Below are 27,388 nucleotides of genomic sequence, written 5' to 3' on the forward strand. Positions count from 1 at the left end.
CCGACAAAGGAGGGTGAAGTGTGGGTGTGTTCGGCCGAGAAGGAGGGAGAGGGAGAGGGAGAGAGAGCTAAAGTGTGTAGTGTGTGTAAATGTGAGAGAGAGAGAGAGCTTATTTATAGAGGTTCTCGTTCTCGGTTATCGCGTAATCAAATTAAATATTCAAAAGTGTACTCTCCCCGGTCCCACTAGTTGGCCGATTTCATTAGAATGTAATGACATCCGGTTCGTTTTCAATCGTTCAGTTACGGTTCAGTTTAGTTAAGTGCGTTAAGTGTGAGGTCTAACCCCGTTAGTTGTTTAATGTGCTAATAAGCAGGTGTTAGGGTAATCAGGGACCCTAACTGGCTCAGAAATGTATTATTCTTAATCTTGGCAATATTTTCATGTTCCGGGTATTGTCCGGTTGTTCGGTCGGATAGTAATCCGTTAAAGTGCTTAAGATATCCATTAAGCGTCATAAATAATATTTTTAGCGACACAATTTATTCTGCAAGGTGTCAGGAATAATTCCTCATGTTTTGGCACTTTATTAATTAGCTAGTGTATTGATAAAAGTGCTGTGTTTCGTGCTTAAAGTATATTTTAGGCACATCCCGTCTCTATATCTTATTCCTAGAGACATAAACATACAACCCTTGTATTCCTACACACACTCTGGGCGTAGTAAAATATTTCTGGCTCATACAGGCCCTTAGAGGCAGTGTTTGCCTGATGCTGGCTATATCAGCATGTCAAATAAGTTATCCGTTCAGTTGCTACTGTGCTTTTGTGCATCATGTTTGTCACTAAAGTTCAGTAAATAAATAATGAAGTGACGGAAAAATCAAAGTATGATGCAGACATGTACAAGTATCAACAATCAAGTAGCAGTTTATCAGCAAACTCAGTTAAGCACAGTAATTAGGCAGCAATTAATAATTATTTAAGTCGTACGGATACCTGGTTTTGTGAGGGTTGTCACATCAGATTTTTATTACAGACAATTGTTTATTGTTGACCTAGGTCTTTCCTAGCCTCGATTTCACAGCAAAGAAAGCAAATAAGCATCCTAAGCATCTGTCACATACGTTAAAGTAAAAGTCGATACACAGAGTGTAAAGGTGAGCATACAAGTTTAATAGTTATAATAGAGTTCAAAATCGTTTACGCATAACCAGCACATACACAGTGTGAAATGGGGCATGTTAGTTATCGACATGAACCTATCGATACCAATGATTGCGGGTTGACTGCCCAAGGCAGTTCGCGATACATACTCACCACTGTGAGCCATGTAACTAGTTGTCCTTAACAACCCCTGAGTGAACAGGTGCTGAGTCCAAACTATAGTACTATCGTTTCTAAGGCAGGTAGACAACATTCCATGTGTAAACATAACAAACAAGCATTCATTAAGTCACGTATAACATGCGGTAACGGTTAGCGATAAAAGTCTTGCATAGTGTGTTCGATGTGATTTAGAATAAGTAATGTATGTAACACCCAAAAGTGCATAAAGCAAAAAGGGATCGAGTATACTCACAGCGATTGGTGGATTGAAGAGAGCGCTAGAGAGTAAGGTTAGCCTGATCAGAACGATAGCATAATGAATAAGCGACGCGTAAAACGATTCAAGTGTTAGTGGGTCGGACAGTGGGTCGATCAGATGGTGTCACGGCCCCCGCACCCGGTTTCACCTGGTCCGGGAGCCGCGGGACAGAAAACCCGTGGTGTTCATATTTACAGTGGAAGTCTTATCAGGATCATTTAAACTTGAAAATGCCCGGGTATTATTTATTTAATAATGCGGGATAAATCCCGTAATTTACAGTAGAGGAAATCTCATAGGAATTCCCTTATTATACAAAAACATGTTTATTTATTTATTTATTTATTCACTTGAGCCACTACTACAAGCTTGGGAGTGCTCCGTAGCACTTATACTTGATTCACAGTAGGTCACCTGGTTATCTTACAACGTTTTATTTTTAGACTATTTTACAAGATTTATATTTTACTATGATTATTATACACTATAACCACACCACCCCATGCAATCCTTATTTGTTGGCTTTTCAGAAACTACGTTCCCTCTCGTCGTATTTCCAGGAGATCTGATCTCCTACCTCCCGAATCCTATTTCCGGCATCCACCAGCTCCTCGCCATGGTGGCGGAGTTCAGCTAGGTTTCATTACTCATTGGTGGGTTTGGTATAGGTTCCGGGTCAAATTGAGGGAGAAAAGTGTTAGGGCTATTCATAATGTTTTGAAATTGCCAGTCGGCTGTCCACCACTCTTTTAGTGCTCCCGGTAAAGGTCTAGGGTGAACAATAGGGTCTGGAATGACAGGTTCTAGGTTAATAGGCAATAGAGCTTCAGCTGTGTAATTAAAGAGAGTTTCATCGGCAGGTCCGATGATATCACTAAGTGCTAGTTTACGCTCTAACTCTTTTTCCCAAGATAACATCTCTTGGTTTGATCTGGAATTCTCCCCAGTTTCTATGCCTTTCCATTTATCTTTTGGGTCGTCCTTTTTCATGGTCTTTTGAGTTGTTGGCTTCTTCCTGCGTACACGCCTCCAATCTACCCACCTGTGTCTCTTTTTCGCTACTTTAGGTTTTTCCTGAGGTTGGGCTTTAAATACCATAGGCTCCTCCACATCTGCCTGGTACCCAGTAGTGATATTGGTGATTTCCATATCTGTACTATGGATTGAAATATTCTGTAGGGCTTCTGATAGTTCGTTCATGCTGTAAGCACACACGAAGACGCACACAATCCTAAGTTAAAATTTTGTAAACTAAAGTTTCACAAAATCACAGAATGGCAATCAGATAAATTAAGTATTTCTAAATACTTAATTGGCTTAAACCAGTGGCTCTGATATCACCTTTCTCTGTCACGGCCCCCGCACCCGGTTTGACCTAGTCCAGGAGACGCGGGACAGAAAACCCGTGGCATTCATATTTACAACGTAAGTCTTATCAGGATCGTTTAAACTTGAAAATGCCCGAGTATTATTTATTTAATAATGCGGGATAAATCCCGTAATTTACAGTAGAGGAAATCTCATAGGAATTCCCTTATTATACAAAAACATGTTTATTTATTTATTTATTCACTTGAGCCACTACTTCAAGCTTGGGAGTGCTCCGTAGCACTTGTACTTGATTCACAGTAGGTCACCTGAAACATGTCGTAAAATATTTTGTCAGCGGGGAAATACTGAGTGAATCATTCATTGGATAAAATGACACATAGTTATAAATTACAGCATAAGAGCGATTACAATGGCACTATCTTATTTTTATCTGGCGCCGGTGTCACCTCTTGGTGACGATGGTCATGCCACTATTGGGTCCTTCCCCAAGTAGTGACGATTATCACTATTAGGACTTATTTGCCTAACCTGTGTTAGGGCTTATTAACCTAACCGTGAGAAATTAGTAATGTGCACAATACCCCACTAGCCAGTGATTCCAGATAACCACGACTTAATCCCTGTAATTATACGGGCAAGGTTTTGCCTAATGGTAAGCTGAATAACCTAGTTTAAACAACAATGCACACGAACCAGGTTAGTAACTAATACAGCATTTACGATACTCACGAGATACAACCCTCACAACGAATGACAAAGTGCCATAGTAAACATTCGTTGAATTAACGACGAATGACAAAGTATAACCCTAATGCAGGTAGCACTTAAGCATCCATTGGATAGTTTCAATCGATCGGATATTTAATCGTATGTAACAACCCTCGGTAAAACCGACACCTTTCGTAATAATTCCGACGCCCTAATATATATTTGTAAATACATCTATTTGTCTTTATATATGTGCCCCGTATTTTAAAACCGAGCCCAAAATAGATTATATTATATATAAAATAAATAAAAACAATAAAACTTAAGCTGAGGCGGGCCGCATAGGGCCTCACCTCAAGCTTAAGCGGGCCGCGCGAGTAGTAACTAGACTTTGCCAAAACCATAAGTCAAGGCGGGCCGCGTACAAGTATGGCTAAGTCCATGCGGGCCGCGAGCCTCCTGAATTGTGGCGCAACCTTGGGCCACCACCTGGCCCAACACGCGTTGAACCTAGGTGGTGACCCGGATCAGCTAAGCCTAGGCCCCTAGGCCAGGCGGGCCGCGTAAACCCCAGCCCAAACTCCACGCGGGCCGCGTGGGGACTCGATTTCACAACTATAAATAGAGGCCAACGGCCTTCAGTCTGCTTTCGTTCATTTTCTTTCTGTCTCTCTACACTTTTAAATAGTGGGCGTTATACCCGAGTTCAATATCCCCTAAAATAGTGAGGTTCTGCTACGATGTAAGTATTATAACCCCTGGAGACGTATTAGATACGCTGCCCGATTGATCTAGGGTTCCGTAACGGCTGTCGTGGTTCTGCCCGACGTAGTCGTTGGAATGCCGTCTCGGGGAGGGTATTACTAATGTTAAAATGGGTTATTATACTAACACACGTGCATTTGTGTAAATTATAGATATTCACCAGGAAATCATAAAGGAAAACCCTAAAATAGCAATGTGAGTTAATCTCCTTTTTCAATACTCATTTTTGTGAGTAATCTCCTTTTTGTTAACAGTTTTTACAAAACCTTAACCTTTTTACAATGCAATTTAGCAGTGATTGAGTCTTTGTAATTCTACAATTACTGCCGGTATGTTGGGGTTTTGTATACAAAATTGTAGTAACGTTACCATTGGACGACGAGTTAGCCAATGTGTAATATGACCCTCAGTCAGACTTGACACTACTGAATGAGTAATTGGGTAGATATAAACATCGTAATCGCTCTCAATACTGTGAAATGATAAAACCTATTTTGATTAAACTGAGATTCATTCACCAGTATTTCCCACTGACAAAACCTTTTTAAAACGCGTTTCAGGTAACAAAATGTGAAAGCCAAATAGAAGCCAGCTGGACAGCACTGAAGGCTTGGGAAAAGTGGCTATAAAAGTTACCTAAATAAAAGAAAGCGTTTATTTCAATAAAGTGGGAATTATCCCTGTATTTCAGTTTGTAATAAAAACTTGGGTTTTACCCATTTGTTTAAATATTATAAAACGAGGTGGTTTACTCTGATTTAAATATTTCCTAACTACGGTCCTGATGAAAATTTCCGCTGCCAATTAAATTAATAACGTGATACCACCGAAGCTGGCTCACGGCCGCCCGTTCCTGGGAAATAGGGATCGGGGGTTGTGACAGGAGGTGGTATCAGAGCTATGCCACTGATTCAGCCACAGAAGTGTTCCGCTGACATCAAAATTCAAAGTGTTAGGAAATAAATTCTGGAAATACGTGTATGATTGTAATTCTTGTTATGTGTTATCTGACTATCTGTTAGTTTACAGTATGAGCGACCAAGGACCCTCTGACGCGTATCGTCAATTGTCTGGTTCGCCTAGAAGCGAAGGCACCTCTTCTCAGCCTGCCCTCTCAGGGTACTCTGCTGACACGGAAGAAGGAATCTTTGTGTTTAAGGCTCAGTCTGAAGAGCCATTTCCTCAGAAAAAGAGGGGATGGTTCAGTAGGGGAGCACATGAGCGTAGGAAACGTCTGAAAAAGTTACAGGATCAGCGAGTGTTAGCCGCAGCCAAAAGAGAAACTGATGCTTATGCTCAGGATATGCTCAATAGAGGTATAGCTAATATCCATATTTTAGCAACCACTGCTGCTGACCCAAACCTGGAACAAATGCTAGCACCACAACCACAAAATCCTGACCAACCCATGGAAATAGAAAATCAAGTAGAAATGCCTGATTACAACCCGGAGGAGATACCCAGGATACCTGCACCCAATCCCCTAGACCCAAACAACTACGACCCCTGGTGGAACGAGGTTAGGGATTATGTGCAACAAAACCCAATTCAGGAAAACGTGCCAATGCCTAATCTAGGAGCTTACCCAGGGTTAGATCCTCAAGATCCCTACAACATTAGTGATGCATATGTTAGGGAAATCTTAGAGAATCCATACCCGTACCAGGTCCCTCCGTATCAGGAACCCGTACCTCAGTTTCCAAACCCAGTCCTAGAACCTGCACCCCCAATGAGTGCAGAAAATGTCCAAGAGCTTAGGACGTTTGGGGAGGAAATTCTAGAAAATAGTGAAAGGATGCGACAGGTGGGAGAGCGCCTCGTCTGGAAGTACGACGAGCGCAATATGGATTTCTGGATAAATCCATATCAGTGAAGGTGATGGTAGAAACAGTAATAATAATAATATAATAATATATGTGTGTACGTGAAAAAAAAAAAAAAACTACTACGGATGCATACTGTTAGTCGGTACTGTAATTTTAAATTCTGTACTGGTGTGTATTGATGCATACTATATAAAAAGAGTAAAAGTCGCAATGCTCGACGCTTTTGGTTAAAAAGTGTGTGTTATGTGATTGGCTATATGCAAATATTATTTGTGATATTAATAATTGGTAAATGTGTAAAATTCAGATGGCCGACCAAGGAAATCAAGAAAATCTGAATAACGATAACCAGAGTAACAATAACGTGGTTAACGAGAATCCAAACAACAATAACAACGGAAACCAAATGGATAATAGTGCTGTGCAGCATATTGTGGCACAAGGAATTATAGATGCGATGCCATTTATTATTCAAACGGTTCAAGAAGCGAATAATAAAAGTAAGCATAGCAGTAAGAGACCAACTGAACCAGAAAACAGCGTGAACAATGGATTCGTACTTCAAGCGCCCATTCCTAAAAGAAGAAGAACCATTCCGCATGGTTGTTCTTACAAAGAATTCTGGTCCTGCAAACCAATAGAATTCTCGGGCAATGAAGAACCCATTGTAGCTCTACGCTGGATAGAGAAAACTGAGGCAGTTCTGAAAATAAGCAAGTGTGCGGAAGAAGATAAAATAATGTTTGCCTCAAATCTGTTTAAGAATGCAGCCCTAGAATGGTGGAACACTATCCTCCAATCCAGAGGAAGTGATAGGATTTATAACATGGAATGGGAGGAATTTAAAAACATGGTAGAAAGGAAATTCTGCCCTCCCAATGAAAAAGAACAGATAGCAAATAAGTTCCTAAATCTTAGAATGATCGGGGTAGACAGTAAAGGTTACACTACCACATTCTTTGAATATGCTAGGATAGTACCAACCCTTGCGTCACCTGAACCAGTATTAATCTCCCGATACATCTGGGGATTAATTGGGGAGATTAGACATGTAGTCAAGGCAGCTAGACCCCAAACCATAGAAGAAGCTGTAGAACTAGCCAATACCTTGACAGACGAGTTAATCCGTACTAGGGAAGAAGACCAAAGGAGAAACCTAACCCAGAGGCTTACCCAAGAATTCCATTCTAGGAATTCTAACCGTAGAAATATAGGTTCTACATCTGCACCTTATTGCAAATACTGCAAAAGGAAGCATTCTGGAAAATGCTCCATATACTGCAATTTCTGCAAAATCTCAGGTCACAAGGAAGAAGATTGCAGGAAGAAAGCCAATAGCAGGGTATGCTTCAACTGTGGGGAACCAGGTCATATCAAGACCAACTGCCCAAAATTGACTCCAGCTGCAAACAACCAGAACCCTAGAAATGCTAGAGCATTCGTTTTGACTGCAGATGAAGCCAAGATGATCCCAGACGTCATTGCTGGTACGTTTTTAGTTAATGATATTTTTGCTAAAGTATTATTTGACTCTGGTGCAAACCAAAGTTTTATTAATACTTCGTTTTGCAAACTCCTAAATCAATCATTAACTAAACTACCACAAGAATGTCTAGTAGAGACCGCAAATGGAGAAACTGTTAGAATTTCTGAAATCTTACAGGGAGTAAGAATAGAAATTTCTAATCAAAAATTTATAGCAAACCTTTACCCAATGAATCTGGCTGGATTTGATGTTGTGTTAGGAATGGATTGGTTAATAGCCAATAAAGCCAGTATTTTATGTGATCAAAAGTTAATACAGATAAAATCACCAAGAGGTGAAAAGATCACAATTAAAGGAGATAAGCCATCTAGATCCACTAAATTCATCTCTGTGATGAAAACTGCAAGTTGTATAAGAAAAGGGTCTGTAGTGTATTTGATTTCGGTAATCACTAACACTAAAGGAAAGGAATTAAGAGATATTCCAGTAGTATCCCAATTTTCAGATGTCTTTCCAGAAGAATTGCCAGGACTACCGCCAGACAGGGAAGTTGAATTCAGAATCCATCTGCTACCAGGAATAGCACCAATTGCCAAAGCACCTTACCGTTTGGCACCCGCTGAAATGCAAGAACTGAAGAAACAATTAGACGAATTATTGGAAAAAGGATTCATACAGCCAAGTTCATCGCCATGGGGAGCACCAATATTATTTGTCAAAAAGAAGGACGGATCAATGCGTATGTGCATTGACTACCGTGAATTGAACAAAGTCACGATTAAGAATCGGTACCCATTACCGAGGATTGATGATTTGTTTGATCAACTTCAAGGAGCTCGATTTTTCTCTAAGATCGATTTAAGATCAGGATATCATCAATTAAAGGTACAGGAAGAGGATATTCCTAAAACTGCATTCAGAACAAGGTATGGTCATTATGAATTTACTGTCATGCCATTTGGTTTAACCAATGCCCCAGCCGCATTTATGGACATGATGAACCGAATATGTAAGCCATATTTGGATAAATTCATAATTGTCTTCATAGATGATATTCTAATTTACTCTAAAAGTAAAGAGGAGCATGCAAAGCACTTGCACTTACTTTTAAGTTTGTTAAGAAAGGAAAAGCTTTATGCTAAGTTTTCAAAGTGTGAGTTTTGGTTAGAACAGGTACAATTTCTCGGACATTTAGTGAATCATGAAGGAATTCATGTAGATCCAACAAAGATCGAGGCAATTACTAAATGGAAAACCCCTGAATCACCAACCGAAGTTAGAAGTTTCTTAGGATTGGCTGGTTATTATAGAAGATTTATTCAAGATTTTTCTAGGATAGCCATCCCTTTAACTAAGTTAACCTGTAGATCTGTTAAGTTTGAATGGGGAATAAAACAAGAAGAAGCTTTTAGAATCCTTAAGCAAAGATTAACCCATGCACCTATACTAGCATTACCAGAAGGAACTGAAGACTTTGTAGTCTTTTGTGATGCTTCAAAGTTAGGTTATGGATGCGTATTGATGCAACGTCAAAAGGTTATAGCTTATGCATCTAGACAGCTTAAGAGTCATGAAGGAAATTATTCAACTCATGATTTGGAATTAGGAGCCATAATTTTTGCCCTTAAGATTTGGAGACATTATCTTTATGGTAGTAAGTTCACCATTTTTACAGATCATAAAAGTTTAAGATATGTTTTCAGGCAAAAAGAGTTGAATATGAGACAGAGACGCTGGATGGAATTACTTAGTGACTATGATTGTGATATCCAGTATCATGCAGGAAAAGCCAATGTGGTGGCTGACGCTTTAAGTCGAAAATATTATGAAAAGCCAAAAAGAGTACGTTCTCTTAAATTAAATCTGCAAGTAGATTTAAATGAACAGATCAGAGAAGCACAAGAATCAGTAATCAAGGAAGATACTGAAAAATTAAAAGGAATGATTAAGGAATTAGAACAAGGAACAGATGGAATTTGGAGGTTCCATAAAAAGAGAATGTGGATACCTAAATTAGGAAACCTACGTCACCGTATATTAGAAGAAGCTCATAAGTCTAAATATACGATGCATCCAGGAAGTGATAAAATGTACCAGGATTTAAGGAAAAATTTCTGGTGGATAGGAATGAAAAAGGATATAGCAGACTATGTTTCTAAATGTTTAACTTGCTCTCAAGTTAAGGCTGAACATCAGAAACCCTCAGGTTTGTTACAGCAATTAGAAATGCCAGTTTGGAAATGGGAATTGATAACAATGGATTTTGTTACCAAACTACCCAAAACAAGAAAAGGTAATGATACAATCTGGGTGATTGTAGATAGGCTAACCAAATCAGCTCATTTCTTACCAATGAAGGAAACCTTTAGTATGGAACAATTAGCTAAATTGTATGTAAATGAAATCGTTTCATTACATGGAATACCTTTATCAATTGTTTCTGATAGAGATAGCCGTTTTACTTCTCATTTTTGGTCAAGTTTTCAAAGAGCAATGGGAACTAAGCTAAATCTAAGCACCGCGTATCATCCTCAAACGGACGGGCAAAGTGAAAGAACAATTCAGACAATGGAAGATATGCTTAGAGCTTGTGTAATTGATTTCGGAGGTAACTGGGATGAACACTTACCTTTGATAGAATTTTCTTATAATAACAGTTATCACACAAGTATCAATGCTGCACCATTCGAAGCACTTTATGGACGAAAGTGCAGAACCCCAGTCTGTTGGGCGGAAATTGGAGAAAAGCAACTATCTGGACCCGAGATAGTACAAGAAACAACTGACAAAATTATTCAAGTCAAGGAACGACTGAAAACAGCACGTGATCGACAGAAAAGCTACGCTGACAACAGATGTAAGCCACTAGAATTTCAAGTAGGAGATAAAGTATTATTAAAAGTTTCACCCTGGAAAGGAGTGGTAAGATTCATCAAAAGAGGAAAGCTAAATCCCAGGTATATTGGACCTTTTGAAATTATCCGAAGAATAGGACCTGTAGCCTATCAGCTACAACTGCCAGAGGAAATGGCAGGAATACATGATGTATTTCATGTATCTAATCTCAGAAAGTGTCTAGCAGACGAATCACTCATAGTACCTCTTAAGGATATAGAGGTTAATGAACAACTCAAATTTGTAGAAAAGCCTCTACAAATTGAAGATAGGAAAGTTAAGAATCTCAAGCACAAGAGATTAGTTCTTGTCAAAGTAAGATGGGACTCCAAAAGAGGATCCGAGTATACGTGGGAGCTTGAATCAGAAATGAAAAAGAAATATCCACACTTGTTCCAGTAGATCTCGAGGACGAGCTCTAAAACAAGGTGGGGAGGATGTAACAACCCTCGGTAAAACCGACACCTTTCGTAATAATTCCGACGCCCTAATATATATTTGTAAATACATCTATTTGTCTTTATATATGTGCCCCGTATTTTAAAACCGAGCCCAAAATAGATTATATTATATATAAAATAAATAAAAACAATAAAACTTAAGCTGAGGCGGGCCGCATAGGGCCTCACCTCAAGCTTAAGCGGGCCGCGCGAGTAGTAACTAGACTTTGCCAAAACCATAAGTCAAGGCGGGCCGCGTACAAGTATGGCTAAGTCCATGCGGGCCGCGAGCCTCCTGAATTGTGGCGCAACCTTGGGCCACCACCTGGCCCAACACGCGTTGAACCTAGGTGGTGACCCGGATCAGCTAAGCCTAGGCCCCTAGGCCAGGCGGGCCGCGTAAACCCCAGCCCAAACTCCACGCGGGCCGCGTGGGGACTCGATTTCACAACTATAAATAGAGGCCAACGGCCTTCAGTCTGCTTTCGTTCATTTTCTTTCTGTCTCTCTACACTTTTAAATAGTGGGCGTTATACCCGAGTTCAATATCCCCTAAAATAGTGAGGTTCTGCTACGATGTAAGTATTATAACCCCTGGAGACGTATTAGATACGCTGCCCGATTGATCTAGGGTTCCGTAACGGCTGTCGTGGTTCTGCCCGACGTAGTCGTTGGAATGCCGTCTCGGGGAGGGTATTACTAATGTTAAAATGGGTTATTATACTAACACACGTGCATTTGTGTAAATTATAGATATTCACCAGGAAATCATAAAGGAAAACCCTAAAATAGCAATGTGAGTTAATCTCCTTTTTCAATACTCATTTTTGTGAGTAATCTCCTTTTTGTTAACAGTTTTTACAAAACCTTAACCTTTTTACAATGCAATTTAGCAGTGATTGAGTCTTTGTAATTCTACAATTACTGCCGGTATGTTGGGGTTTTGTATACAAAATTGTAGTAACGTTACCATTGGACGACGAGTTAGCCAATGTGTAATATGACCCTCAGTCAGACTTGACACTACTGAATGAGTAATTGGGTAGATATAAACATCGTAATCGCTCTCAATACTGTGAAATGATAAAACCTATTTTGATTAAACTGAGATTCATTCACCAGTATTTCCCACTGACAAAACCTTTTTAAAACGCGTTTCAGGTAACAAAATGTGAAAGCCAAATAGAAGCCAGCTGGACAGCACTGAAGGCTTGGGAAAAGTGGCTATAAAAGTTACCTAAATAAAAGAAAGCGTTTATTTCAATAAAGTGGGAATTATCCCTGTATTTCAGTTTGTAATAAAAACTTGGGTTTTACCCATTTGTTTAAATATTATAAAACGAGGTGGTTTACTCTGATTTAAATATTTCCTAACTACGGTCCTGATGAAAATTTCCGCTGCCAATTAAATTAATAACGTGATACCACCGAAGCTGGCTCACGGCCGCCCGTTCCTGGGAAATAGGGATCGGGGGTTGTGACATCGTAGCAGCGATCGAGTTATTACCCGGTATTGTGGCAGCACCTCACTATATGAAAATTTAATTTTTGGACAGTGTATCTTCGTTTTCGATCGAAATTTTGAGCACGAATGAAAGTCCCATGCACAGGCTATTTATAGCCTGAAATTGGGTTTTACGCGGCCCGCGAGGCTGCCTAGTCTAGGCATAGGCTTGATGGGCCATGGGCCTTGTCACACCCCCAAAATCCACACGCGGAGTATCGCCGCATGGAAGCGTGACATGACCAGGATCAAGCCACCAATCATATTAAACATTATAAGTAATAAGTAAAAGTCATTCATCAATACGAAAGGTGTTCAAAAACCAAACATAATCAAGTGTGTAGCGGAAGCATAAATGTAAAACCCAAGGTAAGTAATAAGTTTGAAATGTCATAAATGTTTATCATGGCATCCACGATCCATGTCCCACAACGACTGCTCCTCCTTGTGCAAGCTCCATGAGTACCTAACGACCTGCAAGGCATGTAACAACGAGTCAACAACAAAGTTGAGCGAGTTCACAGTCGGTTGTTTAGTGGTAGTATTCGTTTCGTGAATCATGTGTTCGTTCTGTACCAGGTATCGTATAAATTTGTATCACGGTCTCCCAGACATGTTTGCGAAGATTAGTGGGGGTTTCCCATGTATCCTAGACTAGTTGTATTTGTATCGCGGTCTCCCAGACATGTTTGTGAAGATTAGTATTTGTATCGCGGCCTCCTAGGCATGTGTGCGAAGATTAGTGTTTGTATCGCGGCCTCCTAGGCATGTGTACGAAGATTAGTGGGGCTTCCCGTGTTTTACTAGTCTAGCTGTATCTATAGGTGTCCTACACCTAACGAGGTCAGTGGCACGTATCTCAGTAGTGATGTAAGTACAAGTAATCATTCAATCCCATTCCCAACCCCGGGAATCCCATGCCTTGGTAGGAGTGTGAACTCACCTTGGTTTGCTCGGCAGATACACAGAAAGGTCAATCAAGCTATATTGTGGTCACCCACGTCCTAACATAGTTACCATACAAGTCAGGTCTAGGTTCAAGTAATGAACGTATATGTTCTACACGTATCCTAACAAGTTGCAAGCAACAATGATCATGGCATACACATGTAATTATGGCAGTTAACATCAGTTCATACGAATTAAACAGTTAGCATACCCACAATTATACACAACCCAAATGTGCGGCCCAAATAGTTGGGCTCGTAACAGTATGCAAGTCCAAAACAGTGTGCACGTGTATATGGCCTCAAGTCGAGACTAGAGATCCTGAGTCGAGACTGTGCGGTCTCGAGTTGTAGCCTACGAGCTCTCGAGTCGCAACGGAGGAGGTCTCGAGTCATATGTTCATCACTCGAGACTAGGCGGTCTCGAGTCATGTCTCGAGTCGCAACAAGACTCGCAACCATGATCTCGAGTCATGTTGTTTGTGCTGGTGTGGTGTAGTCTTGAGTCGAGACAGTGGGGTCTCGATTCACAACCCTTGTCGAGATTAGAAGATGCAACAACTTCCTTGATTTTAGCTTCTTAATTCCGTAACAATTGCAAACAACTTTGGCAGTTTCAAACCGGATCAAACAACATTCAATTTAGAAATCAAACATATTCATTCCACCCTAATCATCATCTAATCAAGAACAATTAATCAGTATCATATGAGCCTACAACCGGATCATCCGACTAACGAACTCAAAGACTAACATGAAATCCTAAGTCATGATCTAAGCAAGAACAATCAATCTATGATCATGCGAAACATACGATCGGATCGCTAAACTAGCAGATTCTAAACAAACATGCACCCTAGTTTATGTGTACATCAAATCATCCGAATCATATCACATCTCGGTTCCTCATACAACATGTGTTCAACAATGATTTCTTCTAACAAGAACCCTAACCAATATACAGGTTTGTAACAATCCCCACGCCACCTAGCATTTAGTCATAACAACCGCACATCATGTAATACAAACAACAATAAACACTAACCGGATTAGAGAATAAAACAAGGGTTAATCCGGGCCGCAACGATCTTCAAGAGATGGAGGTGAGGTCGTCGGTTACAAGAGAGAGGAAGAGAGAGAGAGAGAGAGAGAGAGAGAGAGAGAGAGATGTAGGGTTTGTGTGTTTCTAGCTTTGCAAGTTATGAGAATCAAACTCCCATATTGGGTTATGTGTCTGCGTAAAAAGGGAAGTGGGCCGAACCCTTCACTGGGCTGCCCCTGGTCTCGAGTACAAGCATGGTGTGGGCCGAGAGAGGTATGTGGCGAGAGAGATAAGTAGTGCGGCCCTAAAGACTTGTGCGACATAGAAATCGTTGTGACCAAGTTTATAACACATTCATACATTCGTACATTCACGTAGCATGTAACATTTATACGTTAACATCAACATATCAGTTAATCAAATAGAGTATAAACACAAAGATAGGTTCCGAAATACGAGTTGTCACATTATCCCCAAGTTGAAAGAAATTTTGTCCCGAAATTTAGCATGCGGTTACTGAGGAAGCTAGTTAGGTTACGTGGTTTACTGGTTTTCCTGGGGTGTCACATCATCCCCCCGTTGATTTGGAATTTCGTCCCGAAATTCCGCAGTAGTAGCTTCAGCCTCAGTAGTAGCTGCATTGCTGCCGAACAACTGGGGATACTTGAGTTTCATTTGATCTTCTCGTTCCCAGGTGAACTCTGGGCCACGACGGGAGTTCCAACAAACTCGAACAAGAGGTATTCTGTTGTGTTTGAGGACCTTAACATCCCGGTCCGTGATTTCAACAGGTTCCTTGACGAATCACAACTGATCGTCGATAGTGAGCTCTTTCAAGGGAACTACAAGGGTCTCATCTGACAGACACTTCTTCAAATTCAACACGTGAAAAACGTTATGAACTCCACCAAGTTTTGTTGGCAGGTTCAGTTTGTAGGCCACCTTGCCTATTTTCTCGATGATTTCGAATGGTCCGACATATCGCGGATTGAGCTTGCCTCGTTTGCCAAAACGGACTACACCTTTCCAAGGTGAGACTTTGAGTAGCACTCGATCCCCAACCTGGAACTCGAGTGATTTCCGGCGCTTGTTTGCGTAGACTTTCTGACGGTCGCGAGCTGCCGCCATGCGTTGTCTTGTCTGAGTAATTCTTTCCGTTGCATCTACTACCAGTTCTGGACCTGTGATCTGACTGTCACCCACCTCTGCCCAACAAAGAGGTGATCGGCATTTACGCCCGTACAATGCCTCAAATGGAGCGGCTTGAATGCTGTGTGGTAACTGTTGTTATATGAAAACTCCATTAACGGGAGATGTTTTTCCCAGCCGTTGCCGAAGTCGATTACACATGCACGTAGTATGTCTTCCAGAGTTTGAATAGTGCGCTCAGACTGCCCATCCGTCTGAGGGTGATAAGCTGTGCTCATGTCTAACCGTGAGCCAAAAGATTTGTGCATTGCTTGCCACAGTTCCGAAGTAAAACGTGCATCACGATCTGAGATAATAGAGGTTGGCACCCCGTGCCTCGAGACAACTTCCTTAAGGTAAACATCTGCTAAGGTGGAAAACTTATCCGTTTCCTTTATAGCCAAGAAGTGTGTAGACTTTGTGAGTCGATCCACGATCACCCAAATAGTATCATTCCCACGTTGGGATCTAGGCAGGCCAGTGACAAAATCCATGGAAATTTGCTCCCATTTCCATTGCAGAATCTCTGGTTATTGGAGTAGGCCTGGTGGTTTCTGGTATTCGGTCTTGACTCTCGCACAAGTCAAACATTTGCTAACGTAAGTTGCTATGTGAGCTTTCATGCTATGCAACCAATACGTGGTTCTGAGATTGTGGTACATTTTATCCGAACCAGGATGTATTGAGTAGCGAGACTTATGCGCTTCATCCATTACAAGTTCGCGTAGGTTGCCGTAAAGTGGGACCCAAATGTGTCCTGTTACATAATAAGCACCGTCTTCCTTTTGTTCTAACCGTTGTCTTGAGCCGCGTAAGGCTTCAGCCCTGATGTTTTCTGGTTTTAATGCTTCTACCTGAGCATCTCATATCTGTGCAGGAAGACTAGACTGGATGGTAAGTTGTAATGCTCGTACGCGTCTAGGCGCAGTGTCTTTTCGACTTAGGGCGTCAGCCACAACATTGGCTTTGCCTGGATGGTACTTGATGGCACATTCGTAATCATTCAAAAGTTCGACCCATCGACGTTGACACGTGTTCAATTCCTTCTGCTTGAAGATATGCTCGAGACTCCTGTGATTGGTGTAGATTGTGCACTTGGTATCGTATAGGTAATGTCGCCATATCTTAAGTGCGAAAACAACAGCTCCCAGCTCTAAATTGTGTGTAGTATAGTTTCGTTCATGAACCTTAAGTTGACGTGACGCATAAGCAATGACCTTGTCACGTTGCATTAACACACATCCAAGACCTTGAATGGATGCATCGCAATAGACCACAAAATCGTCTGTGCCCTCTGGCAATGAAAGAATAGGTGCGCTACAGAGCCTATCTTTTAAGTGCTGAAAAGTTGTTTCCTGTGTATTACCCCAGTGATAGGTAACACCTTTCTGTGTCAGTAGTGTAAGCGGCTGTGCAATCTTTGAGAAGTCTTTGATGAACCTTCTGTAGTAACCTGCCATACCCAAGAACTAGCGAATTTCTGTTGGTGTGCGAGGTGCAGGCCAGTTCTTGATCGAATCTTTGAGAAGTCATTCATCAATACGAAAGGTGTTCAAAAACCAAACATAATCAAGTGTGTAGCGAAAGCATAAATGTAAAACCCAACGTAAGTAATAAGTTTGAAATGTCATAAATGTTTATCATGGCATCCACGATCCATGTCCCACAATGACTGCTCCTCCCTGTGCAAGCTCCATGAGTACCTAACGACCTGCAAGGCATGTAACAACGAGTCAACAACAAAGTTGAGCGAGTTCACAGTTGGTTGTTTAGTTGTAGTACTCCTTTCGTGAATCATTTGTTCGTTCTATACCAGGTATCGTATAAATTCGTATTGCGGTCTCCCAGACAAGTTTGCGAAGATTAGTGGGGGTTTCCCATGTATCCTAGACTAGTTGTATTTGTATCACGGTCTCCCAGACATGTTTGCAAAGATTAGTATTTGTATCGCGGCCTCCTAGGCATGTGTGCGAAGATTAGTGTTTGTATCGCAGCCTCCTAGGCATGTGTGCGAAGATTAATGGGGGCTTCCCTTGTTTTACTAGTCTAGCTGTATCTATAGGTGTCCTACACCTAACGAGGTCAGTGGCACCTATCTCAGTAGTGATGTAAGTACAAGTAGTCATTCAATCCCATTCCCAACCCCGGGAATCCCATGCCTTGGCAGGAGTGTGAACTCACCTTGGTTTGCTCGGCAGATACACAGAAAGGTCAATCAAGCTATATTGTGGTCACCCACGTCCTAACATAGTTACCATACAAGTCAGGTCTAGGTTCAAGTAATGCACGTAGATGTTCTACACGTATCCTAACAAGTTGCAAGCAACAATGATCATGGCATACACATGTAATTATGGCAGTTAACATCAGTTCATACGAATTCAACAGTTAGCGTACCCACAATTATACACAACCCAAATGTGTGGCCCAAATAGTTGGGCTCGTAACCATATGCAAGTCCAAAACAGTGTGCACGTGTATATGGCCTCAAGTCGAGACTGTGTGGTCTAGAGTTGTAGCCTACGAGCTCTCGAGTCGCAACAGAAGAGGTCTCGGGTCATACGTTCATCACTCGAGACTAGGCGGTCTCGAGTCATGTCTCAAGTCGCGACAAGACTCGCAACCATGATCTCGACTGTCACAGTCCTCGGCCCCGGTTTGACCCGGTTCAAGAGCCGCGGGGCAGGAATCCCGTTGTATTTAATTTAGGCGACAGCGGAAGTCTTTTAATACAAGATCTTTTAATACTGAAAATGCCCGCTTGATATATTACATAAAGTTTTAGGAATAGAATCCCATATTACAAAGATGATTTCACAAGGAAATCCTTATTTATCAAAACATGTTTCTTTATTTATTCACATTGAGCCACTTCTCTGAGCTTGTAGTGCTTCACGGCACTTTTCTTGGATCATATCAGATCACCTGAAACATGTTTGAAAAGGTTTTGTCAGCGGGGAAATACTGAGTGAATCATTCTTGTTTATGTAAAAATTATATTTATTTATAATTTACCGTATTAAGAGCGATTACAATGTTTCTGATATCAAACCAACTACCCACAGTATTTGTCACTCGACCCATTGGCCCTCCCGTTGTCCAAAGGTGATGATTATCAAGTAATGTATACAAAACCCCACATACTGGCTGTAACTTGGTGATTACAAAGACTTAATCCATGTAATTATAACTTTGGAAAATAATTTGGAGTTTTGTAAAACAGTTGATAAAAAGAGAATGACTCACATTGCAGATTTAACGAGCAAAGTATAAGTCTACTGATTAGCCGTGATTAACCTAATTTAAACACAATGCACACACAAACGGGTTAGTAACTAATACAGCAGTTACGACAATTCACGAGATCAAACCCTCACAATGATTTAACAAGTGCAATACTTAGCAATTCAATGGATTCACAACGAATAACAGAGCATAGTCCGAATTCGAACAACACTGAAATATTCAAGTTGAAATCACGATGAATAATCAAAGTACAAGCTCAATTTGAGCAGCACTCGGACAATCATTGGATAGTTATAATCGATCGGACGTTGAATCGTAATAGCGATCGTGTCACACCCCCAAAATCCACCCGCGGTTGACACCCGCTTCGAGGGCGTGACCGACCAGGATCCAACCATCAATTATACTGAATAGTTAAATTAATGATAAAAGTAATATTTACTAACCATACGATTAGCAAATATCGAGTTCAGAGTTTAAGGTTTCAAGTTTAAACAGAAATAAGTAGCGGAAGCATAAATAAATAGTTTTAAACATTGTTCATAAGGTAAGCATGATAAATGCCCAACACACAGGCCGACGACCACTACACATCCCAAGCAGCTGCTCCGGTCACTGGCCACCTGCAAGCATGCAGTAAAGGGGTCAACAATAATGCTGAGTGAGTTCACTAGTTGTCCAGTTTTAATTACCAAAAACTTGTTTCACCAGTTAATTTATCCGTTTATACATGCCATGGGGAGCTACCCCAAAAGTTAGCGACTAAACTGTTTTTCCAATACCGAACACTAAGTAACCGTTTGCGTTTCCGCAGGATGCCCCGATGTCAATGTTCTATCAGCATTGACGGATGCCTGAGTACATTAGTTCACGACCGATCCTGTACCATGGCACGGTGTGAGGTTGGTAAGACCTAAATAGCGCTATCAACTAATAACCCGTTCGCCTGGCACCGGCGACTAATCGGTATTATGTAGTAGGGACTTGAGTGATAGAGTTTCGTTTAGTGCCGTTAGTTGCAATCCGTATAAACAGTAATTAACTAAAAGGTTTCCCAAAAACCAGGGAAGAAAGTAAGTTTGTTCCCAGTAACTAGGGAAGGAATGTGAATAGTATCCCCTTTTATAAGGGGATAGAGTTGTTCTAGTCTCGTGTCCCAAACCACCGGGACGCATGCTTTTAAGTTGTGAACTCACCTTGGGTTGCTCGGTAAGATACGTTACTTGGTTAAGTGTGTTGGTCACCACGTCCTAGCATGGTTACCAAGTATGGGTCAAGTCGGGTACAAGTAAACACGTATAGCATGCATGTACACAAACAGTTAACAGGCAGAAATACAAACAGTAACATATATACATACAGTAGCAGATTAAAATGAAGTCCAGTCAATAGGAGGCCCAACAGTTGAAGCCCAAAGCAACAAGACAAACAGTCAAGGCCCAATAACATAAAACAGCCCAGTCGAAACTACTGTGGTTGCGACTCGCAACCGAGGTTGCGACTCGTAACTGCGGTCTCGGTCCGTCACGTTTTGGTTACGACTCGTAACTGGAGATTGCGACTTAGCAGGTGTGGTTGCGACTCGCAACCAGGTTTGATGCGTGCTGATTGCGACTCGCAATTGGGAGGTTTCGACTGATCATGCGTGGTTTCGAGTAGCGACCAAAGGTTGCGACTCGCAACCGTGATAACGTGCATGGCAATCCCTTCTAGAACCTGCAGTGTACGATCCAATGGAATTGCTATTTCATGTAAATGTTGTACTATGTCACTAAACATGTTTCTTGGTCGGTTTTGTGCACATTTTAGATCAAAATCAGCAGATTCAAAACTTTTTAGCAATATTCAAGCTGTTCATCATACATTCATCAGCCATATTCAAATTTCATTCATAAACAACCCAAAATCCTGTTTTAAACTCCTACTTATTTTTTCGGACAAAATCATAAACAAGATTAAACCCAAACATGCATTTTTAACAGCCACAATCATGAACATTAACTAACAATCAAGCATAAATCTTTTAACATCATCGGATAGCAAAACCCATCAACTTAAACAATATAACACTTCCTATCATGGTCCGAAACATTTAACCAAAACCATAACAAACCACAAACCGGATATCATAACAACAAACATCATACACATTCACAACAAACATCATCAAGAAGCCACCTTCCTTAGCATATTTATGAACATTCAAGCCTAATATTCATACTAAAACCTCTAATCACATCAACAAGCATAAAACCATAGCAATCATTAATAATCATGAACATAAAAACACTAACCGGTTACTCGGGGTTGAGAGAAGAGGGGTGTTCGGGTGGTCTCTTGGTTCGGCCGATCTTCCTTGTTGATAGCTCACTTGATCCGAGAGATATGAAGGAATGGGGAGATGATTTTGGTTGCTAGAAACTTTAGGGTTTTAGGGTTTAGTGAAGAAGATAAGAGAAGAGTGTGAGAAGAGAGTGTGTAAAATGGATAAGGGAGGTGGGGTTGGGTTTATATAATGTACCGAGTTGGGCTAGGAGGTTTCCGGGTTGGGTTCTCGGTTACAAGGCCCAACCGGCCCATTACTACTGTTCACTCGAGACCGTGGTCTCGAGTCGGGCTCTCGGGTTTGGTTGTGGTTTCGGGTTCCGGCTTATCTCACATACTCACCCACTCTCTTATATCTATTTATATGTACATACGTATAACACACTAGCACAAAGATCACATAGAACATCAAAACAATGCACAACTTTTTCATTTAATAGTATACGTACACGCATGTTACATCGAAAGATTGTCCGGGAAATTCCGAAGTGTCACATTATCCCCAAGTTTTAGGAACTTTCGTCCCGAAAGTTAAGGCAGCCACTGTCAAGCTAGCGTTAGTGAAAGCGTTTCAACGGGGTGTCACATCATCCCCCCGTTAGTTTGGAATTTCGTCCCGAAATTCGGCTGTAGCTTCAGTGCTGGGGTTTTCGTTAGGGAACAACTGGGGATACTTGTGCTTCATCTGGTCTTCCCGCTCCCAGGTATACTCTGGGCCACGTCGCGAGTTCCAACGGACTCGTACAAGAGGTATCTGGCTACGTTTGAGGGTTTTGATCTCTCGATCAGTGATTTCAATCGGTTCCTCAGTAAAGTGTAGCTGTTCATCAATAGTTAGTTCCTTAAAAGGAATCACAAGTGTTTCATCCGACAAACACTTCTTCAGGTTAGATACGTGAAAAACGTTGTGTACCGCACTCAGTTCTTCAGGCAGGTTCAATCTGTAAGCAACCTTACCAATCTTCTCGGTAATTTCGAATGGTCCGATATATCGCGGATTAAGCTTGCCCCGTTTTCCAAAGCGAACCACACCCTTCCAGGGTGAAACTTTGAGTAGAACCCGGTCACCGACCTGGAATTCTAGTGGTCTCTTACGCTTATTCGCGTAGTCTTTCTGACGATCACGAGCTGCCGCCATGCGTTGTCTGATCTGGGCAATCTTTTCCGTTGTATCGACTACCATTTCTGGGCCCGTGATTTGACTATCACCGACTTCCGCCCAGCAAAGAGGTGATCGGCATTTACGACCGTACAATGCCTCAAAAGGTGCCGCCTGAATACTAGTGTGGTAGCTGTTGTTGTAGGAGAACTCTACTAGCGGTAGATGCTTCTCCCAGTTCTTGCCAAAATCGAGCACGCATGCCCTAAGCATGTCTTCTAGGGTCTGAATGGTGCGTTCAGACTGTCCATCCGTTTGCGGGTGATAAGCGGTGCTCATGTCCAAGCGTGAGCCAAAGGATTTGTGCATAGCTTGCCACAATTCCGAAGTAAAACGAGCGTCTCGGTCGGAAATAATCGAGGTTGGCACTCCGTGCCGTGAAACTACTTCCTTTAAGTAAATCTCCGCCAAGGTAGAAAACTTGTCGGTTTCCTTAATAGCCAGGAAGTGTGCGGATTTGGTCAATCGATCTATGATTACCCAAATAGTGTCATTTCCGCGTTGTGACCTAGGTAGCCCTGTAACAAAATCCATGGAAATTTGTTCCCATTTCCATTGCGGGATTTCTGGTTGTTGAAGTAATCCTGCCGGCTTCTGATATTCTGCCTTGACTCTTGCGCAAGTCAAACATTTGCCGACATATGTTGCTATGTGGGCCTTCATGCCAGGCCACCAGTATGTAGTCCTCAAGTCATGGTACATCTTATCCGAGCCAGGATGTACCGAGTAACGGGATTTGTGGGCCTCGTCCATCACGAGTTTCCGCAAATCTCCAAAGAGTGGGACCCAAATGCGCCCTGTTACGTAGTAGGCGCCATCTTCTTTCTGTTCTAGTTGCTGTCTCGATCCTCGCAGAGACTCAGCCCTGATATTCTCCGGCTTCAATGCTTCAACTTGAGCATTTCGGATCTGGGTAGGGAGGTTAGACTGAATGGTGAGCTGCAACGCTCGCACGCGCTTTGGTATAGTGTCCTTTCGACTGAGGGCGTCCGCCACGACATTGGCTTTGCCCGGATGATACTTAATGGCGCATTCGTAATCATTCAAGAGTTCAACCCATCGGCGCTGTCGCATGTTCAACTCCTTTTGCCTAAAGATATGCTCGAGACTCCTGTGATCAGTGTAAATAGTGCACTTGGTACCGTACAGGTAATGTCTCCATATCTTAAGAGCAAAGATCACTGCTCCCAATTCCAAATCATGCGTAGTGTAGTTCCTTTCGTGTGTCTTGAGTTGTCGTGAGGCGTAAGCAATAACTTTCTCGCGCTGCATTAACACGCAACCGAGCCCATGGATTGATGCATCGCAGTAAACTACGAAGTCGTCAGTTCCTTCAGGCAACGAGAGAATAGGAGCGCTACAGAGGTTCTCCTTAAGCCTCTGAAAAGCAGATTCCTATGCTTCATTCCACTTGTAGGCGACGCCTTTCTGAGTAAGTGTGGTGAGGGGTTGTGCAATCTTCGAGAATCCTTGAATGAATCTGCGGTAGTAACCTGCCAATCCCAAGAATTGGCGAACTTCAGTGGGAGTCTTAGGTGTAGGCCAATTCTTTATCGATTCGATCTTAGCTGGGTCGACGTGAATCCCGTTCTTATTAACCACATGGCCGAGGAAATGGACTTCTCGAAGCCAGAAGTCACATTTCGAGAACTTGGCGTACAGCTGCTCGTTGCGAAGAAGTTCCAAAATAAGACGCAGGTGTTGTTCATGCTCCTCTTGGCTCTTTGAATAAATCAGGATGTCATCGATAAACACGATCACGAATTTGTCGAGGTAAGGCTTACATACGCGGTTCATAAGATCCATGAACACTGCAGGTGCATTAGTCATTCCAAAAGGCATAACGAGAAACTCGTAATGACCATAACGAGTTCTGAACGCAGTCTTGGAGATATCTTCGTCACGTACTCTCAACTGATGATAACCTGATCGCAGGTCAATCTTAGAATAGTAGCTCGATCCTTGCAACTGATCGAATAGGTCGTCGATGCGCGGGAGAGGGTAACGATTCTTGATGGTAACCTTGTTCAACTCACGATAGTCGATGCACATTCGGAATGTGCCATCCTTCTTCTTAACAAAGAGTACTGGGGCTCCCCAGGGTGATGAACTAGGACGGATAAACCCTTTGTCCAACAGTTCCTGTAATTGTGTAGAGAGCTCCTTTAGTTCTGCAGGGGCTAGACGGTACGGTGCACGAGCTATGGGTGCTGCTCCGGGAGCTAGCTCGATTTGAAATTCGACCTGACGGTGAGGAGGGAGTCCAGGTAGTTCCTCTGGAAATACCTCAGAATAGTCGCGTACTACAGGAAAATCTTCAATCTTCTTTTCCTCTTCGTGAGTGTTGGTGACGAGTGCTAGGATAGCGGTGTGCCCTTTTTGCAAACACTTCTGGGCTTTTAAAAGCGAGATAATGCCTGTGACTTCTCCACCTTTGTTGCCTTGAACGATGAGGGGTTTGCCAGAACGGTGAGGAATACGAACTGCTTTCTCCTAACAGAGAATTTCGGCGTGATGCTTGGACAACCAATCCATGCCGACGACGACGTCGAAGCTTCCAAGTTTGACAGGGAAAAGATCGATACTAAACGTATGGCCAGATAACTCTAGTGTGCAGTCGTGAATCATGTGTGAGGCCTCGATGTTCTTACCATTAGCTATCTCGACGGTATGCTTAGAACTTAGTAACGTAGGCAGGTGCTTAAGTTTCTTACTAATACGAAGGGATACATAACTGGCATCGGCACCGGAATCAAATAACACAGAAACATAACGATCATCAAGTAGGAACTTACCCGCCACGACGTTGGGGTCGTTCCTTGCTTCACCAGCTCCAATCACGAAAGCTCTTCCCCTTGCATTCCCAGCATTGTTGTTGTTCTGATCATTGTTCCCAGCTCCCTGATTGTTGTTGCGATTCTGATTCAGTTCAGGGCAATCCTTCCGCATGTGCCCTGTTGCCCCGCATTTGAAACATGCTCTGTTGTTTCCCTGCTGCTGTTGTTGTTGGGGTTGTTGCTGATTCTGCCTTGCTGGGAACTGACTCCTACAATCTTTGGCTTCATGCCCCACCTTATGGCATCGTTGACACTGACCCTTGCTGCATGCCCCATTGTGGTGCCTGTTGCACTTGTTGCATTTAGGGTAGTTTCCCCGGTAGCCACCCTGCTGCTGAGTGCCCTTGTTGTTGTCAGTTTTCCTTTGTTGAGCTGGGGCCTGAGTAGAGTTAGCATCCTTGCCCTGATTTCCATCCCACTTTCGTTTACCTTCACTAGAAGTCCCTTCTGTAGCACTGATCCTTTTAGGCAACTTGCCCTCTTCCACAGCCTGGTTAGTGAGTTTGTGGGCAAGACGAACCACAGGCTGTATGGCGGAATGACTGGCCGATGTTACGTGGCTCCTGATCTCTGGGACTAAGCCCTTGATGTACAACTCGATCCTTCGGTACATGGGTCTGGACATGTTTGGACAAAGTGCAGCATAATCGTTGGACAACTTGGTGTAGGTCTCAACCTCTGACCCAACCATCTTGAGATTGTAATACTCGTCCTCGAGCTTGTGAATGTCATCCCTGTGACAATACTCTTCTTTGATCATGTCCTTAAAATCTTCCCATGCAGTAGCATTCGCAGTCTCCAGACCAAGCATTTGAATTTGTGCCTTCCACCACGAAAGCGCACTACCCTCAAGGGTACCAGTAGCAAACTTCACCCAGTTTGCTGGAGGACATTCGCAGACAGCGAATACAGCTTCGACCTTCTCGATCCAGTGCAGAAGACCTATGGCACCCTCAGTGCCACTGAACGGAAGAGGTTTGCAATCCATAAAAGTCTTGAAGGTACAGACACGGGGTTGCACAGGCGCAGGCTGACCTGTTGTGAGGAGTGAAGCGAAACAGGTTTAGAGGTGAAAAGACGATGTGGCGGTAGGATCTAAACATCCTAAAACAACGGGCTTACCTATAGGGTGAGCTGCGAAAGCGGCAGCCACCGTGTTGAGTAAGTTAGCGAACTGTGCCTGAGACATGTTGACGTTTCCTCGTCCGCGTCCACTCATTGTCTTCATAACCAGAAAACATAGTATGAGTGTGGTGTCGTACATAGCGAGAATAAGATAGAAGAGAAAAAGAGTATCTATCTAATCAGGCAAACTAGTATGTATAGTAAAGCAGAAGCATAAGACAGCAAGCATGTAAATATGGGTCCGAGCTATGAGGTCAGATAAGTCGAGCCTTGTACTTGGAGTGTAGTGTCGTCATGAGTCACGGGTTATAGTCTGGTTTTTCTCAAAAAGATTTTTCCCCTTTTTAAAACCAAGTTCACTATAACCAATGGCTCTGATACCAATCTGTCACACCCCCAAAATCCACCCGCGGTTGACACCCGCTTCGAGGGCGTGACCGACCAGGATCCAACCATCAATTATACTGAATAGTTAAATTAATGATAAAAGTAATATTTACTAACCATAAGATTAGCAAATATCGAGTTCAGAGTTTAAGGTTTCAAGTTTAAACAGAAATAAGTAGCGGAAGCATAAATAAATAGTTTTAAACATTGTTCATAAGGTAAGCATGATAAATGCCCAACACACGGGCCGACGACCACTACACATCCCAAGCAGCTGCTCCGGTCACTGGCCACCTGCAAGCATGCAGTAAAGGGGTCAACAATAATGCTGAGTGAGTTCACTAGTTGTCCAGTTTTAATTACCAAAAACTTGTTTCACCAGTTAATTTATCCGTTTATACATGCCATGGGGAGCTACCCCAAAAGTTAGCGACTAAACTGTTTTTCCAATACCGAACACTAAGTAACCGTTTGCGTTTCCGCAGGATGCCCCGATGTCAATGTTCTATCAGCATTGACGGATGCCTGAGTACATTAGTTCACGACCGATCCCGTACCATGGCACGGTGTGAGGTTGGTAAGACCTAAATAGCGCTATCAACTAATAACCCGTTCGCCTGGCACCGGCGACTAATCGGTATTATGTAA

General features: G+C 42.3%; 1 protein-coding gene across 1 annotated transcript in view; it reads right to left on the bottom strand.

The window, feature by feature from the left end:
• The window catches only part of LOC110902360, a 58,016-nt gene that overhangs the window by 14,400 nt on the left and 16,228 nt on the right, over positions 1 to 27,388 (bottom strand). The window contains exon 2 of the mRNA XM_022149044.1: positions 2,274 to 2,729. Coding sequence (XP_022004736.1) covers positions 2,274 to 2,729 — 456 coding nt within the window. The remainder of the gene's footprint in view (positions 1 to 2,273; positions 2,730 to 27,388) is intronic.

Source organism: Helianthus annuus, chromosome 13 (assembly GCF_002127325.2).
Source record: "Helianthus annuus cultivar XRQ/B chromosome 13, HanXRQr2.0-SUNRISE, whole genome shotgun sequence".
In the NCBI taxonomy this organism is placed as follows: Eukaryota; Viridiplantae; Streptophyta; class Magnoliopsida; order Asterales; family Asteraceae; genus Helianthus; species Helianthus annuus.